This window comes from Gopherus evgoodei, chromosome 1 (genome assembly GCF_007399415.2).
Source record: "Gopherus evgoodei ecotype Sinaloan lineage chromosome 1, rGopEvg1_v1.p, whole genome shotgun sequence".
Classification (NCBI taxonomy): Eukaryota; Metazoa; Chordata; order Testudines; family Testudinidae; genus Gopherus; species Gopherus evgoodei.
Genome location: NC_044322.1, coordinates 299,175,184 through 299,192,639, shown reverse-complemented (window position 1 = coordinate 299,192,639; position 17,456 = coordinate 299,175,184). Strand labels below are relative to the sequence as shown.

At 43.0% G+C, this 17,456-nt stretch overlaps 1 protein-coding gene across 2 annotated transcripts in view; it reads right to left on the bottom strand.

Moving 5' to 3' along the window:
• PTPRB (protein tyrosine phosphatase receptor type B) overlaps positions 1 to 17,456 on the bottom strand; it is a 93,621-nt gene that overhangs the window by 66,340 nt on the left and 9,825 nt on the right. Inside the window, exons 3-4 of one of the 2 annotated variants that reach the window (XM_030548741.1) lie at positions 7,630 to 7,871; positions 319 to 595 (exon numbers count right to left, since the gene is read on the bottom strand). In XM_030548741.1, coding sequence (XP_030404601.1) covers positions 319 to 595; positions 7,630 to 7,871 — 519 coding nt within the window. Of the gene's footprint in view, positions 1 to 318; positions 596 to 963; positions 1,472 to 7,629; positions 7,872 to 17,456 lie in introns of those variants that run through there. The other variant, XM_030548742.1, reaches the window with a different exon arrangement.

The window sequence follows — 17,456 nt, the reverse complement described above, 5'->3', positions numbered from 1 at the left end:
TATTCACAGTAAAATCTGCCTTCAATCCTAGAGTGCTACTTTTCAGCAGCACTTACTGACAGCAACTGGGAAGGAGTTAAGGCATGGGAATTCTACAGCCAGCCTGCTGCAAACGACATAGATTTAAAGTGCCTTTGGAAATAGTGTCAATAATCCTTTGGGACATCATCTGCCTTCTATTTTCCATCATCAAAGCAAGGTCAGGAAAATCGGCTTCGAAATAAGGGGGTGGGAGGAACAAACCACCCCAAACCCACTTTCCTACGCTGCCAAAAAAAAAAAAAATGTTTGCAGCACATCTGCACCTGTCGCCCTTACCTGTTTGCAAGGAGATGTTGCTCGTTTCTGTGTCAGAGAGAGAGAAAATCCTGAGATGATACAAAGTCCCTGCTTCTAAGCCGTTGTAGCTGCATTCGTAGGACTGGTTAGTCTTCTGGACGGGATGACACTCTGTGTGCGAGACGTTGTCAGAGCTGCACGTCAGGGTGAAGTTGCAGAGATTCCCCAAACTGCTCCATCTGAGATAGACAGACTGGCTGGAAACCCTCCACTCCGTCAGGTTGATGGCGCATTTCACAGGCTCCCCAAGCCCCTTCTGGAGAGGACAACACAGACCGCTGATTAGCCACAACGTGCCTTGACTTCTGCAGCACTCACCTGATTCCCTGAGTGGGTCTTGGGGCCATTGGGGTCGCTCACCAGATGGGGAGACTTGCAAAGTGAGTCAAGGAAAGGAGACATTGCACCCCTGTCCCTGGTTTGGAGGTGAGGGTACTAATGATGAAGGCGGCGGTGGAAATTCACCTGGGGAGAGGTGGGCGAGTGGCAGGGGACAGAGGGGAGTCTCTGAGCAGCAAGAAAGAGGGCTGCAGGTGAGTTGCTCTGGGATGGACTTAATGAAGTTGAAATGATCGGGGAAACTGTGGGCCCCCCCGGCGCCCCTTCCCCCTCCTGGCAGCTCACCTTGATGAGGGCCAGCGCCAGCCACAAGGAGACCCCAGCTGCCGAGCGCAGCATTGCCACCAGTGTTTTATTTGCAATAATCCTCGTAGTGGGGGTGGGGTGGATAAAGAAGCGAAGTTGCCAAAAATGGGTCCTGGGTCGAGCCCCCCTCCCCCCGGCCGGTGCAGGGCACTTGTTGCACGCGCTCAGGGGGGGCCCCGGGCTCCCTGAGGTTTCCTTCGGGCAGGGGGTGCGCAGGGGCTGCCCGCGGCCGGCTGCAGGCTCCGAGAGGAGGAGGAGGAGGAGGAGGAGGAGGCAGCTCGCCGCAGCACTTCCCACGCTGCCATGCTGACCCCGGCTGACTCTGCCTCAGCCCTGGCCGCCGACTTCCGCAATCAAAAGGCAATTTCCTCGCGTCCCTCTCCGGAGGCACAATGGGGGGGCAGGAGCCAATGTCTGCGGCCGGTGTACACCGGCAGGGCGCCCAGGCCGGGCTGCCCCTTGTGCCCCCCTCAGCCTGCTCCAAGACTTTCACTTTCCTCCGCTCCTTCCTCCTGGACCTAGGCTCAGCGCCTCTCGCTCTCCCCCTTCACTTTCCTCTCCTCCCCCCGGCCCGCTTCCTTCCGATCTTCCTCCCGGGCTCCTCTCCCATCCCAGGGCTATTTCGGACTCCGCACCGATTGCCCGGGCTTCTCCCCCCTCCCCACACCCAGCGGAATCTCTTGTGTAAACCGTCTCCTTTCACGCTTGCCTCACCCCGGGTCCCATCCAGTTCACTTTCCCAGCCCCGCTCCTCCCCAGCCTTTGCCAGCCTGGGCTTTCCACAGATTGGTTCCAAACCTCCTTTCCCATCTGTCTAGCGACTGGTGGTGCCTCTGCAAAGTCATCATCTGGCTAGTGCTATGTTCTGGCTAAGTGTTTCAGCCCCCCCTTCATTCTCTCTCTGCCCCAGGGTGTCATTTCAGCAGTGCCCAAGATTAAATACCCAGCCATCAACATACTCATTCCTTATTTTTCTATCATAGTCACACCAGTCTAATCTCTACTTGTGAGGACATAAAACATAATGTAAGGCTTTGCATGCCCTGGTATTTAATTTCTCCACAATTCCATGGATGGAGGAGTAACAGTACATCAAAGAGGGCCAAGTTATCTCTGCTTCCCCCACCCTCAACTTTTGTCCTTGAAACAATCTCCTTCCCAGTCCCTGAATAGCTCTGAAACTAAAAATACACACCACAGAAAGCAAGAAAGTCTCCAGATTCTCAGGGAACAAAGAAAATGAATTTCATACACTAAAGAAGCAGAAGCAACAGCAGAACCCACCACTTCTCCTATTTACTCCCATTTCCTTTTTTTTACATTTCAAGCCCTAGCAAACAAGGAGTTAGGGTGGGGGAATGTACCTAGAATTGTTTCATACCTTCAGTATCAGGATAGAATCAGAGGGATAGCCGTGTTAGTCTGGATCTGTAAAAGCAGCAAAGAGTCCTGTGGCACCTTATAGACTAACAGACGTATTGGAGAATGAGCTTTCCTGGGTGAATAGCTACTTCGTCGGATCTGATGAAGTGAGTATTCACCCACGAAAGCTCATGCTCCAATACCTCTGTTAGTCTATAAGGTGCCACAGGACTCTTTGCTGCTTTTACAGTATCAGGATAGATAACAAGCTAGAAGCAGATTGGGTACATTTGGAGTTGAATAGAGAAGAAGGGTAGGATTCCGCCCCCCTCTTTAAACAGGATATATTATATTTCTGCATTTTCAGTACTATATAATGTACAAGCGTTTTAACTTTCATGATCAACAATTAAGCAAGTTTATCAGCAGCATTGTTACATTTTCTTCTGTGGGCACTGACATGAAAAAATGCCTTGAGTTAAAAATGGCTATGTTTGTTAACCATCTTGGAGGAAGGGGAGGAGGGTGCTGCATATTTCTGTCTATTGTTAGAAATAAGTGATTGGTCTGATAAGCAAGATCCAACAGTGTGAAAAGATGAAACTTCTATCAGTTTTACTTGTGCTGAATAGTATCTTGGTCTCTGAGCCCACATTGAGCTTTCTGAAGTGTGGATTCCCACACCTGTGCAAAGCTCCACTGATTTCAGTGGGACTGTGTGCAGGAGTCCACTGATACAAAGCTCAGTATTACAATCAACACGTTATTCTGCATATAGTCCCATTGCAACAAATGTGGCAGAATCTGGCTCAAAATGAGGGACATAAACAATAAATTGAGCAGCAACCCAAACATGAGATCATGCCATATCTACAATTTTTCTGTAACCACAACTATGTGATTCATAAACTGTAGTGATAACATTAGTATTGTTTTTATTTACTATTTGTATTATGGTAGTGCTAGTAACCCCAGTCACTGACCAGGACCCTATGGTGCTAGGCACTGAACAAACACGGTACAAATTGATGGTCTCTGCCCCAAAGAGCTATTCTAAAGTGGCAAAGAGTCCTGTGGCATCTTATAGACTAACAGATGTATTGGAGCATGAGCTTTCGTGTGTGAATACCCACTTCGTTGGTGACATGCATCCGACGAAGTGGGTATTCACCCAGGAAAGCTCATGCTCCAATACGTCTGTTAGTCTATAAGGTGCCACAGGACTCTTTGCTGCTTTTACAGATCCAGACTAACACGGCTATCCCTCTGATTCTATCCTGATACTGAAGGTGTGAAACAATTCTAGGTACATTCCCCCACCCCGACTCCTTGTTTGCCTCTCTGATACTATTCTAAAGTGATAAACAATAGTGTGATAGGTAACACGTAGCATGTGTGTTAGAACAAAATAAATGTAGATCTGAAATGATCGAGGTACCTTGTTAAAATCAATTCAAGTGATGTCTGTTTCTGCACTAGCCACTCAGACTTTCTGATATTATAAGTTTCAGGATAGCAGCTGTGTTAGTCTGTATCCAGAAAAAGAACAGGAGTACTCGTGGCACCTTAGGGACTAACAAATTTATTTGAGCATAAGCTTCATCTGATGAAGTGGGCTGTAGCCCACAAAAGCTTATGCTCAAATAAACATGTTAGTCTCTAAGGTGCCACAAGTACTTCTGATATTACAAGATCATTTTTAAAAACAGTGAGAAGATAGTGCTTTCAAGAAGGACAAAACATTATCAATATTGTCACCATACCAGGGAACAGCAATCTTCAGAGACCTATAGGTATTGCATATCTGAAAAGAAAAAAATATATAGCTCCCTATTTCAACATGTGCATGTTTTAAAGCACCTGTCTTTTTTTAACTTGTGTAGAGCAAACATGAGTACTTCTGCAAATGCAACATGTTCAGAATCTTAAATTATAACACAGATGTACTTTAAAAATACATAAACTAAATATACATTTGGCACGAAAGAAGAAAAATTTGCGTCTGAGGAACATGGCAAACTTTTTTTGTTTAAATTTGCAGGTACGTTTCTAGACAATTAGCCCAATTGCCCTTTCCTTTACCATTTGGTCTGAATGAAATCAGGGGAAGCTTCTTAGCTTCAACCAAATGTTGTATTTCACCTAAAAGGATTGAATTCTCCTGAAGAGGTTGTTTCCAACCAGAATAATTCAATTGTATTGTGCTATATGGCAAAAGAGAGCCAAATTTCAAATTTCATCCTGGGAGATTCACAAGTAAGAGGATGCTACTACTTTTTCTGTGTTGTCCTTAAACTGAGAAGCAGTTCTTTTTTTATTGAGTGAGTGATTGATTTTTACTCCTGTAATCGAAAAGGCTTTAAAAGCTTCACCCTTCCTGTGTTTCCACTGGAAAATAAGTATAGGTTTGTGGACTTCTAGGAATCCTTCTGTATATTGCAGAGGACAGTGACGCTCAAGGGTAAAGATTTCCAGAGATGTCTATTCCAACACTGGAATAAGGGATAGGATAGGTCACGGATGGTACTATATTTTAACAGAATAAACAGCATAGTACCAAATAATTAATTCTAAGTTGGTACTGAACAGACACAGTCTTATTAAATTAGTAAGCACAGCCTTTAGCAGTTACTGAATCAGTCTGCTCAGCCAAGATTTTTTTTTTTGTTTAAAAAGCTGGAAGTGAGTTTTGGGAGTGCCCGGACGTGTGTCTAATAGCAGGCTCCAGTCTTTTTCAGACACTTTCCCAAGGTTTCCTGCCTTTTTTTTTTTTAACACCAACTGTGCTCTCTCTCTTTTTTTTTAATCAGAAGGAAATGGGCTTTGCATAGCTTTTGTCGCAGCTTTGAAAGTGCAAGCTGCAGATTTACTTGCAACCCAAAGCTGTTCTAAACTAAACATTTTGTTTTATTCAAGTGCCACCATTGTCCCCCCAAAATGGGTTTGTTCACAGTCAAACAACGTCAAGGCTTTTATTCTGTAAGCCATCGAGATTGGCCTGTGTTGGTACTGTTCACAGACAGCATTGTGTTCCTAACAATGATACTACGTACTTACATAGCTCTTTCTATTTTCAAAGCATTGTACAAACATACAATCCTTTAAACACCCATGGCAAGTGGACAAATACATATTTTAACCCCATTTTACAGACAGGGAAACTGAAAGACTAGTAATTTAAGGCCAAAAATGTTAAACTTGTATGACTAAAGTGAAGCACCTAAATTAAATGGCTTGATGTTGCTGAGATGTGCAGGTGTTCAATACCTCTAAAAATTAGATCACTTTCATGTAAATGCTTAATATGGATTTACGTGCTTCATTTAGGCATCTGGGCTTGAAAAATTTGACGTATGTGATTTGCTGATGTCCACTGATGTGAATCAGTGGCAAAAGCAGGACTGTAATTTAGGAATTCCAAGTTCACTAGATCATGATGTAGCCTGATTTTTCCAAAACTTTGATGGGATACTTTGTGTCACTGTGGGAAGGCAGAGTGTAAGTTTGCTATTAACAACAGAAGATATTGTGTAAAATTTCCATTCAGAGGAAAGCTACCAGTAGGCACTTAGCATTCTAGTAGGGGGTGCATGTACCTTAACGGTGTGTGTGAGAGAGCTAGCCTGATGTTCTTTGAATGCTAATCATATAAGGTAATATCTAAATCACTTGCATGAAGCCTGAAAAATAAAATCATACTTGGATGCAATGCAAAATCCACCCTCAGCTCAGCACCAGACTGCTGGGTTGCAGTGCAGCAACTTTACCTCTTGCTGCAGTTGCTTCAGCCTATGTGCTGGCATAGCAGCTACAGCCTCTCTGTACCTTTTGTGCAGGGTGTTCGGATTCTGGATCTGCCTAATCCTGGGTCATATTGCTCCCCGTCTACCTCCAGCACTGCTCTCCACACTAGCTCATGCAGAATGGGTGCAAACCAGGGATGTGGAGGTAGGCTGACCAGATGTCCTGATTTTATAGGGACAGTCCCAATTTTTGGGTCTTTTTCTTATATAGGCTCCTATTACCCCCTCCCCACCTCCTGTCCCGATTTTTCACACTTGCTGTCTGGTCACCCTATGTGGAGGCCTTGCTTCTGTCCACAATCTATCCATTCGGCCCTCCCCCGAGCAAAGCCTAGGTGGTGTTGACGTCCTTGGGCAGGCCCACTGAGTTAGAGTGAATTTCACCATTACAGTGAAGACCATTGAATAAACAGAAAACTTTTATAGAGCACTCTAAACAGCTGCATGCTTGTTAGTTCTACTGGAATACCCACAAAACTGGGCAGATACAAAGCATATTTCCCAGTCTCATCCAAAGTAATGCTGTCACCTAAAGTAACAACTAAACACTTTTATTTTCTTATTTCAACTTTTTAGCACAGAAAATACCCCATGGCAATAGAAGCAACATGGAATTGAGGGGATTTGAAACATCAGTATATCTGTAGCAGTGATACAACAAATTACATATCACATTCTTTAAACCTTACTGCCTGCGCATAGCCAGATTTTTACAGATTATCTGTGTTTTTGCATCCACACATGGCACGTGCAAAAAACGGAGGGTGCAGTTTTTCTCCCACAGTGCTTGACTGTACCTTGCAGAGATGCACACAGAGAGAATGCTGGAAGGCATCCTATAGAGTCTGCATGTACACCGCTACATCATTTTCCAGGATGCAATTTAGTACTCTTTGCTGTTTTTTCTGGCCTATGCATAATAGCAGGCAAAGTCTGCCTCCTTCCCCTCTCTGCCCTCTCTCTGTGGGTGAGTGCACCCTAAGTGAAACAAGGAGAGAGCAACCTCTGTGGTTCCCTGAGCCCAGGGCTTGTAGTTTTCCTTGACCCTTATGCAAGATGGCAGTGAAAAAGCTCATTACACCGTCTCCACACTGCATATCCCCAATATAAGAGCCAGGCTGAATCCAGCTCACAATTATTTAAGTCATTCAGACATCACCCGCTTATACTTGCAAACCATGTATTTAACCAAACTACCTAAATTGCACATAGGAATTACTCGCACCTGCAAAACAGCTGAAAATGAGACTCATAAGGTTGGAATAGCACTTCTCTTTTCAATAACGATGGAACCACAGTTCACACAGCATGCCAGTTGGAAAATCAGAAATAGCACCCTGGCCTTTGCCCACTCAGTTGGGATGCACTTACTCTGAATATGTCCACTTGCATTTTCAAGGTTCTTCTCAATGCACTTGACACAGATACAGAATGACTGAAAACCAGGTCCAATATATTCCAATTAATTTGTCTGCCTTACCTCTTCTGTGGTACTGAAGTAATGATGGGTAGTTGTTGGAATCCAGGATTTCTCTTTTACTTCAGACAACTTCAGGTTCAGATGGAGTTTTTCATTAATGTTTTTACTGTAGTTTTCTGTAATATTTCTGATGAAGATCTCTGTGCTACTCCTAAGGAAATTCCCAGGAGTAGATGTAATAGCATTAAAGGGTGAGGAGGTACTTCTACTGTTCTCCAAGATGCAGAAAATCCAATGCGGATCTAAGATGAACAAAAGGACAATAACTAAAATTAGCTTCATATTTGCTCATCATCCGTTCTTTCAATGATAAAGACCCTGGGACCTGTTATACTGTAAATAGTTTAGTTTAAGTGTACCTGTCAGTTCTGTAGCCTTTTATTTTCAGTGGAAACAGATGTTTTATAGACCTTTCTCTTACACAATCAGAATATTTGTGAAAACCTTAGTAAAATAAAATTACTGGATCATTTAAATCAACAATTTTAAGCAAAATTCCCCATTGACTTTGAAGAGGGGGATAGTGCTTTAATATTGATGGCATGATATGGCTCACAGAATTTTGCACTTATTTGAATCTATTGGATACGAAAAGATTCCAGTTTCCTAGGGGAAAATAATTATTTGCATAACATTCCAGGCTAGAGTCCAATCTCGTTTACAGGGTGTAAATGCAGCAGGACATCATTCAAGCTAATGGAGTTACTTTAGTGTAAATGCTGTCTAAATCTGGCCCTCTGTGTCACATGTGTGATGCTTGCATTTAACTTTTAATTCTTGCTTGGAAATAGTAGATCAAAGAATTCAAAACAACCTTGACAAATTGGAGAACTGTTCTGATTTAGACAAGTTGAAAATAACTAAAGATAAGTGCAAAATACTTCTCTTACTAAGGAAAAATCAAATGCACAACTACAAAATGGGGAATAACTGACTAGGTGGTAAGTGAAAAGGATCTGGGGGTGATGGTGGATCAAAAATTGAACATGAGCCAACAATGTGATGCAGTTGCAAAAAAGGCTGAGGTAATTCTGGGGTGTATTAACAGGAGTGTTATTTGTAAGACATGGGAAATAATTGTCCTGCTCTACTCAGAACTGGAGAGGCTTCAGTTGGAGTCAGGGCCATCCATAGGTGGGTACGGGGCCTGGGACAATCCACCCCATCCACCCCAGGCCCTGTCCCCACTCCACCCCTTCACCCAAGCCCCCACCGCACCTCTTCCTGCCCCTTCTCTGCCCCACCCCCATTCCATCCCTTCCCCCAAGCTCCCCGTCCCCCGAGCAATGCTGAGAGCCGGCAGGGCAGGGCGGACTGGGGTCAGGTGGCTTGATGCTGCTGGCAACAGCCCCCCCGCTATCTCCCCAGGCTGCCCTGGACCCCATGTCCCCCTGAAGCTCAGGGCCCCCCCAAAGTTCAGGGCTCTGGGCAGTTGCCCCGGTCCATCCTATGGACAGGACAGCTCTGGCTGGAGTACTGTGTCCAGTTCTGGGCAGCACACTTTAGGAAAGATGTGGACAAATTGGAGATATGCCAGAGCAGAGCAACAAAAATTACAAAAAGGTTAGAAAACCTGACCTCTGAGGAAAGGTTAAAAAAACTGGGCTTGTTTAGTTTTCAGAAAAGAAGACTGAGGGGGCACCTGATAATATTCTACATATATGTTAAGGACTGTTACAAAGAGGATAGTGATCAATTGGTCTGTATCAAGGGAGATTTAGGTTTGATATTAGGAAAAAATATTTAACTCTAAGGTTAGTTAAGATCTGGGATAGGCTTTAAAGGGATGTTGTGGAATTCCCATCACTGGAGGTTTTTAAGAACAGGTTGGACAAACACCTGTCAGGGATGGTCTAGGTTTTCTTGATTCTGCTTCAGTGCAGGGGGCTGGACTTGATGACCTCTCAAGGTCCTTTCCAGCTTCACATTTCGAAGATTCGATGATCATTTAAAACATTTCCATGTGTACTATTATACCAGTTCTGTCCAGAGAGCAAACTACCCCGGTTGCTGTCTTTTCAAGGTTCTGATAACAATTATATGAGTTAGCTGAATCATCTGCAAATTTGTACCACTGGTTTGTGTTTTTAGTCACGCATCCTTTAAGAGAATGCCAAAGTTGCAATTAGAGTGCAGGAAAGATTTTACTGCACATTTTTCCTCCACATTTTCATGTCTCTTCCTCCCCACTGATATGTATTTAGTCTCCTTTCTCTGTGGCCAGTAGGGCAGGGTTCAATTTGTGGTGGACTCTCCATCTGGGAGCACCACATTTAGGCTGGGCACTTGGACCTGCTCACTGTCTTCTCCCAGAGAACTGAACCACCATGTCTAGCCTTTACTAGCCTAAAGCCTATGATACTTTGCCTGTCTTTGAAGCAGGGTCTTGCATGTACCAGAACTTTGTTTTGGTGCTGCACCACTGCGTTGGTTGCCACTTAGAACAATTTTAGCTCACAGGCCTTCTAAAAAGATTTAATGACTGGGTTAGACGTAGCAGAAAACTTCCAGTATGATTACTTAGCATGTAATTATGAAGTCTTAGCATGCCAACCTATGATTACTCCTCTACCAAAAGGATGAGTTGGTGAACTTTCATCCTAAAATGAATATAACTTTTCTCATATGTCAACTTGCCTATTTAATGCTACTGATAAACTGAAATTTTGCCTGCTCTTATTTACATCCAGGAATATAATTCAAATATACAAGACATATGTTTTTGCAAGTTACACTTTAATGAACGTGTTTCCTCGTCTGAACAACACAGTATGTAAGCCCAGCATGTATCTTCTGAGCCCTTTCAGAGGTATTTTTCAGATGAATATATAACCATACTGTGCATTTCCCCTTTTTGATCTAATTTTGCTCTTCTCTGAACACAAATTTCTGGGTCTCTATTAAATCACAAAAATGTTGATCAAATATTTTACAAAATCTAGGTGCTAAGGCCAGTACTGCAGGTCTAATTCTGCTCTCTCTTACACTGGTATAAGGCTGGATTAACTCCACTGAAATTGCTGATGTAACTGGGAGAGCAGCATTTAAGCCAAAGTCTGCTTCAGTGCCGCAGAACAGCTCGGATGCTGTTTTAATAGGGTGTCTGGAGAATCCCCTGGTGAGTGTGTGGAGCACATGTAGTTGCTCTACACGACACAGCTTTAACCAGAGGGGGGAGAGAGGGTGTTGCTAGAGCATCACTGTGCTCCCACTGTCCTCAGTTGCAAGGAGGGCCCCTTGGGGCCACAGAAACGTAGCATGTCTCTGAAACGTCTCTGAGTTACACCAAAGACTATACTAGCGGGCTGAAAGGTTGCTTAAAGACAATGTGAGCTACCACGTGCTCAGCAGCACTTTTGAAAATCAGGCCACTTGATTTGGTGCCTAAATATGGATTTAGAAGCCGAACTTTAAGCACTCGTTTTTGAAAACCTTGGCATCAGCCAAGTTACATACATCTAGATAGCAATGACTGCAGCAGGAAATGGTTTGCATTGTATTGCCAGCTGGGTTTTAGGGAAGCTTCAACTCCATAAAAGGGCAGGTCCTGACACTAGAACCACACACACAGCATTCAGCAGTCAGGGGGCTAGTAGCTGCTACCATGCAGAGGAGACATAAATTGATAGACAGTCTGTCCGAACAGTCTATAGTGCAGGTGTTTCGCAGAAACACTCTCTCACCTCAGCAAGAAGTTAAATTGAACACAGAATCACACAAATGATAGTCATGCTGTACATGTGGAGGTCAAGGTCAGTACTACTGTGGGTTTCTAGCCAAAGAATCCTTCTAGTCAACATAAGATTGACCACAGGAGCCAGTCAGTTACCTTTCACTATATAAATAAGTGTCTTGTTCTATTTTCAGGAGTGCTGCTCAATATAGACCTGCTCCGCCTCACATTGAAATTGATGGTAGTTTTGCATTAACTTCAATAAAAGCAGAATCAGACCTAATATTATTTTTCCAAGGGAGCAGCATCACTGTCCTGATATAAGGATTCCTGGTCCATCTTAAACAGAAGGTATTTATTAAAGAAAACTATCCATCGTAGACACAAACAGATGTCCACACAGCTTGAGTTCCAGCGTTGTATCTCTCTTTGACCAGGGAGCACCCACCTGCTTAGAAATCTATACAGCACACAGAGAGCTCTATGGGTAGGCTTTTCAAAAGTGTTCAGCATTGTTCTAATTGCTCCCATTGCAATCAATGGAAAAACTCTCACTGGCTTCAATGGGAACAATTAGGCCAACAGGGAGTAATTTCTTAAAGGTGACCTCTAGTGGCTGAATGACATACTGCATGTAAACATACTGCAACCTTCAGTGAACAGAGCATGAGAGAACGTTACGAAAAGGCACACATTACAGCTATCTTGCAGACTACATATACACATTCCTCTTTTGCCACCTAAGCAAAATAAGGCCATTTACCAGAATGTGAAATCCATCAGTTTTGGGAATATGCTGGTAGTGTGCAGTGCAAAAATATATTGCTGATTTAGTTGCCAAGTATTAGTATCCTATCATAACTACTAAATACTCAGCCAAGTTGGTCTGGCACAGCTTTTTGGAACTTCTCAGATCTTGTAACATTGGCTACCAGGGGTAAGCAGAAACACTTTAAAATAACTGATGTTGAATTATAACTGAAATGTGCATGAATCAGACACCTGTTATGGAATTTAAGGGCAGCTATTTTATAAAATTGGTCCTAAGCAATTATTGAAAATAGAAGGGCAATGTTTTAAAAGGGTCTGTATGTTTTTCAGGAAAAATGAATGTTGGATTTAGATATCTAACTACTTGACTTGTAGGTAGCCTGCAAAAATGGATGCCGTTTTTTAAAATCAGGCTCTGTCTTTTGTTGTAGGTAAGAATATAGAAGAGTAGCAGAAACTGACAAATGGTATGTTTTTTAAAGGCTTCTCTGTGTAGTTCCATAAAAGTTAAAAAAATGGATTGTACCTTAGAAAAATGTCTTCCTCATCTGAGACTTTGCAGTACAGGGTTTATCCTTGAACAAATTTTTATACCCCATGCATTTATAGGGGGAAGTGGAACTGGTTCAGATAAAAACAAGAATGCCCCCAAACTTCACCTTAAACCCATGTTTCCTTACACTTAATAGTTTTGGAAATTCTGTAGTAGCCCCAAGAGAGCCAGTTCTTGTGGTGGTTCCAATCCCAATGGAAGCAGGACATTCCAGATATCTAATGTGACACCTGCTTCCAGTCTATTTCCACAGACCCAAGAGATTAAGAACATAAGAACGGCCATAGTGGGTCAGACCAAAGATCCATCTAGCCCAGTACCTGTCTTCCGACAGTGGCCAATGCCAAGTGCCCCAGAGGGAATGAACAGAACAGGTAATCACCAAGTGAGCCATCCCCTGTCACCTGTTCCTAACTTCCGGCAAACAGAGGCTAAGGACACCATCCCTGCCCATTCTGGCAAATAGTCATTGACGGACCTATTCTCCATGAATATATCTAGTTCTTTTTTAGCCCTTTTATGGTCTTGGCCTTTACAACATCCTCTGGCAAAGAGTTCCACAGGTTGACTGTGCACTGTGTGAAGAAATACTTCGTTTTGTTTGTTTTAAACCTGCTGTCCATTAATTTCATTGGGTGATCCCTAATTCTTTTGTTATGAGAAGGAGTAAATAACTCTTCCTTATTTACTTTCTCCATGCTAGTCATGATTTTATAGGCCTCTATTAGATTCCACATCAGTTATCTATTTTCCAAACTGAAAAGTCCCAATCTTATTAATCTCTCCTTATACGGAAGCTGTTCCGTACCCCTAATCATTTTTGTTTCCCTTTTCTGAACCTTTTCCTATTCCAGTATATCTTTTTTGAGATCGGGCGACCCCATCTGCACCTAGTGTTCAAAATGTAGGCATATCATGGACTTATATAGAGTCAATATGATATTTTCTGTATTATCTATCCCTTTCTTGATGATTCCCAACATTCTGTTCGCTTTTTTGACTGCCGTTGCACCTTGAGTGGGTATTTTCAGAGAACTATCCACAATGACTCAAAGATCTCTTTCTCAAGTGGTAACAGCTAATTTAGACCTCATCATTTTAGATGTATAGTTGGGATTATGTTTTCCAATGTGCAATTACTTTGCATTTATCGACACTGAATTTCATCTGCCATTTTGTTGCCCAGTCACACAGTTTTGAGAGATCTCTTTGTAGCTCTTCGCAGTCTGCCTGGGACTTAACTACTTGAATAGTTTTGTATCACCTGCAAATTTTGCCACCTCACTGTTTACCCCTTTTCCCAGATTCTGTGACTTCCTGTGACCTCTGTGACTTCTGCAGTAGTCAATGTGGCTGACCCCAGCACTGCCCAAGCAGTTGACCCCGGGGCCAGCTGCTCAGGTGGTGCTGGGGACAGCTACACTGGCCACTGCTGGAGTGGCTCCACAGCCAGCCGCTTGGGCGGCTCTGCAGCCAGCTGCACCAGCTGCTGCTGGAGTGGCCTGGGGCCAGTCGCACCAGCAGGGCCTCCCAGAGGATTCAGGGGGCCTGGGGCAAAGCAATTTCGGGGGCCCCTTCCATAAAATAAAAGTTGCAATATTATAGAATACAATATTCTCGTGGGGGCCCCTGTGGGGGCTGGGGCAAATTGCCCCACTTGCCCCCCCTCTGGGCAGCCCTGCATACCGGCTGCTGCTCTGGCGACCCTGTAAAAATCTTTAAGAAATTTCTCTATATCGTTATTCCACCAGGAAGTTCTTCAGGCTCTAAGTGTCCCTGCAGTCCTCTCTTTCCTGTTCCTGAACCTTACTGGGCTCTTTCCTTTGGATGGTGTTGGACATGTTTATGTCCCTGGTCTCTCAATTAATGTGTCAAGGACTTTCCATTGTTATTCCCTGACAGTCATAGATATCAGTACCAGGGTAGGGGAGGCACTTTGTCTCTCTCTTGCCTCTCTGAGATGGGCTCATCACTAGTGCAGTGATGAATTTGGGCCTTAATCTCCCCTTTGCTCTGTGAATAGGTCAGAGGGCTTTTAGTGGAACAACACAAAGTGATCCTTTCTGCTAGGGCTGATAGTGCAGCTTCCATGGTGCTCCCGCCATTTAACAGCTGTGCAGAGGATAACGTTCCAGTTGCACTCAAGAGCCATATCAGTGCTAGATTACTAGGCCAACCGATATAGATGATATTGTTTATTGCTAGATTTACAATTGAGAATTTACATTTTAACTCATCATTTATTAGATGGGAGTAGGCTGTGTGAGTTTTTCACTTCTAAGAGATTCATTACATTTAGACCAGTCAGTAGTAACAAAAAGGCAGTACCACACAGATGCTCTTCAAAGGCTTATGTGAAATGAATTGGTGGTCTCACTTTAGTTCCTCCTGGGCAAATATCCACATCACAAAAATTACTAGTACATTTGTCAGCAATTGGCACCTTTGTCTGCAGTCTCAGCAGGGAGATCAACTAACAAATGAACTAAATCTTAGTTCTAAGAGACATGGTTGTGACATATTGACCAACTAGTTTGAGGAGGGCAACTTGCATGCTCACTGTCTGTTCTATGGGTTAAGGGGTGATTTCACACAAGGCTTTTTATATGGCAGTAACATTACATTCATTGCATTGAACTAGAAAAACACAACTTGATTATGGAATATCTATTGATTTTTTCCAGAAAAAACTATTTTGATGTAAATGAGGGGAGAATGGTTTGGGAGAAGGGAAAAAAGGAATAAAAAGGGAAGCTGTGAGAAGAAGAAGATGACAACAATAACTAGAGGAGAGACAAGCCAGTAGGCCTTGACTTGGGTGAAAGTGACTGAGGGTACAAGCCTGGCTGTTGAACAAGTGGTAATGAGGAGGAACTTGGTTGCGGAGGGTTCCATATGTGTGTGTGGAAAGTACTTCCATACAGAGAAGGGCATAAATCCAAAAGTCTGGAGAGCAGCCTAATCCTTGGAGGGAAGTTTTCCCCAAACTTTCCAATTTCAGTCCCTTCTGCTGTTTGCTCATTATTAGTTTGAAACCTGGTTCTGAGACCAAAGGTGATTGCATTAAATGAGTGCACCCAGTCCCTGGGTAATCACCCGGTCTAGGTCACTTTTACTTATCTTTTCAATCCGAGTACTTAGTTCAATTCTCTTTCTGTGTCTTATCAGTCAGAATCCTCATTCTGCCAACTTTTCAGGAAGAAGCAGCATTTTATGAAATCCTCCTCTGGTATCTTTTCATTCCATGAACACAGTGTACAGAAAAATAGAATTCAAAGTAATATCCTTTGCTTCTATTCTGCTATCTATTAGTAATAAGTTAACATTTAGACGGTGTCTAAACCAGGGGTCGGCAACCTTTCAGAAGTGGTGTGCCGAGTCTTCATTTATTGACTCTAATTTAAGGTTTTGTGTGCCAGGAATACATTTTAACATTTTTAGAAGGTCTCTTTCTATAAGTCTATAATATATAACTAAACTATTGTTGTATGTAAAGTAAATAAGGTTTTTAAAATGTTTAAGAAGCTTCATTTAAAATTAAATTAAAATGCAGAGTCCCCCAGACTGGTGGCCAGGACCCGGGCAGTGTGAGTGCCACTGAAAATCAGCTCGTGTGCCGCCTTTGGCACACGTGCCATAAGTTGCCTACCCCTGGTCTAAACTATTAGAATGGACTTAGTTTGGATATCTACTGCTGGTTCCACAGGGAACTGCATTTGATCAGGAGAGAGAGTGTGTTTACAGATTTTCTAGTTAGAACTTGTATGTAATGTAGAATTGAAAGACATGAAGGGGGAGATATTTCAAAGACACAAAGAGATATCTAAGTCCAGCTCCCTTTGAAAGTCAATGGGAGTTGGAGACCTAACTCCCAACTATGTCTTTAAAGGTCTCACCTGTGAAATAACCGATGTGCTTCTGTTTGTCAATATGGACTCAGACACGAGTTTGTCAGTATATGCTCAAGTACAATGCAATTGTTAGATGATATTCAAGTACAATGAGTTTGTTAGATTAGATTAAATTTGAAGATTGAAAATTTGTTAGGACAGTCTCTCTTATCCATGTCTATGAACCTTAAAAACAATGACTAATTTTCAACATGTGCAGCACAGCAGTCATGTTCATCTCCTCTCTATCTTCTCTATGCTTTCTTGGCTGCTCAGACCTTGCAAAATTTTCCCTTTGTGAGCAAGCACAGTTTTGTGCTCAGTCGCCTCTTTTTCTGTGTTTCAATGGATTGTGGCTCGTTGTGAGTTAGAAAAACACATCAAAATAAAGGGCCTAAACTTCAGTGAAGATGTTACCATTTCTTTTTACAAAATTGAAATATCACATTTATCCTTGGGTTCCTATTACTATAGCATGGAATTATAACCAAGTCTTTATACTTGGGTCTATAACTGAAGTTTTATTTATTCCTGTGGGAGAAATACATACAGGATTTAGGCAAAAAAGACAATGAAATTGTGGGCCTATTCCTGAATCATAGAATCATAGAATATCAGGGTTGGAAGAGACCTCAGGAGGTCATCTAGTCCAACCCCCTGCTCAAAGCAGGACCAACCCCAACTAAATCATCCCAGCCAGGGCTTTGTCAAGCCAGGCCTTAAAAACCTCTAAGGAATGAGATTCCACCACCTCCTAGGTAACCCATTCTAGTGCTTCACCATCCTTCTAGTGAAAAAGTTTATCCTAATATCCAGCCTAAACCTCCCCCACTGCAACTTGAAACCATTACTCCTTGTTCTGTCATCTGCTACCACTAGATCCATCCTCTTTGGAACCCGCTTTCAGGTAGTTGAAAGCAGCTATCAAATCCCCCCTCAT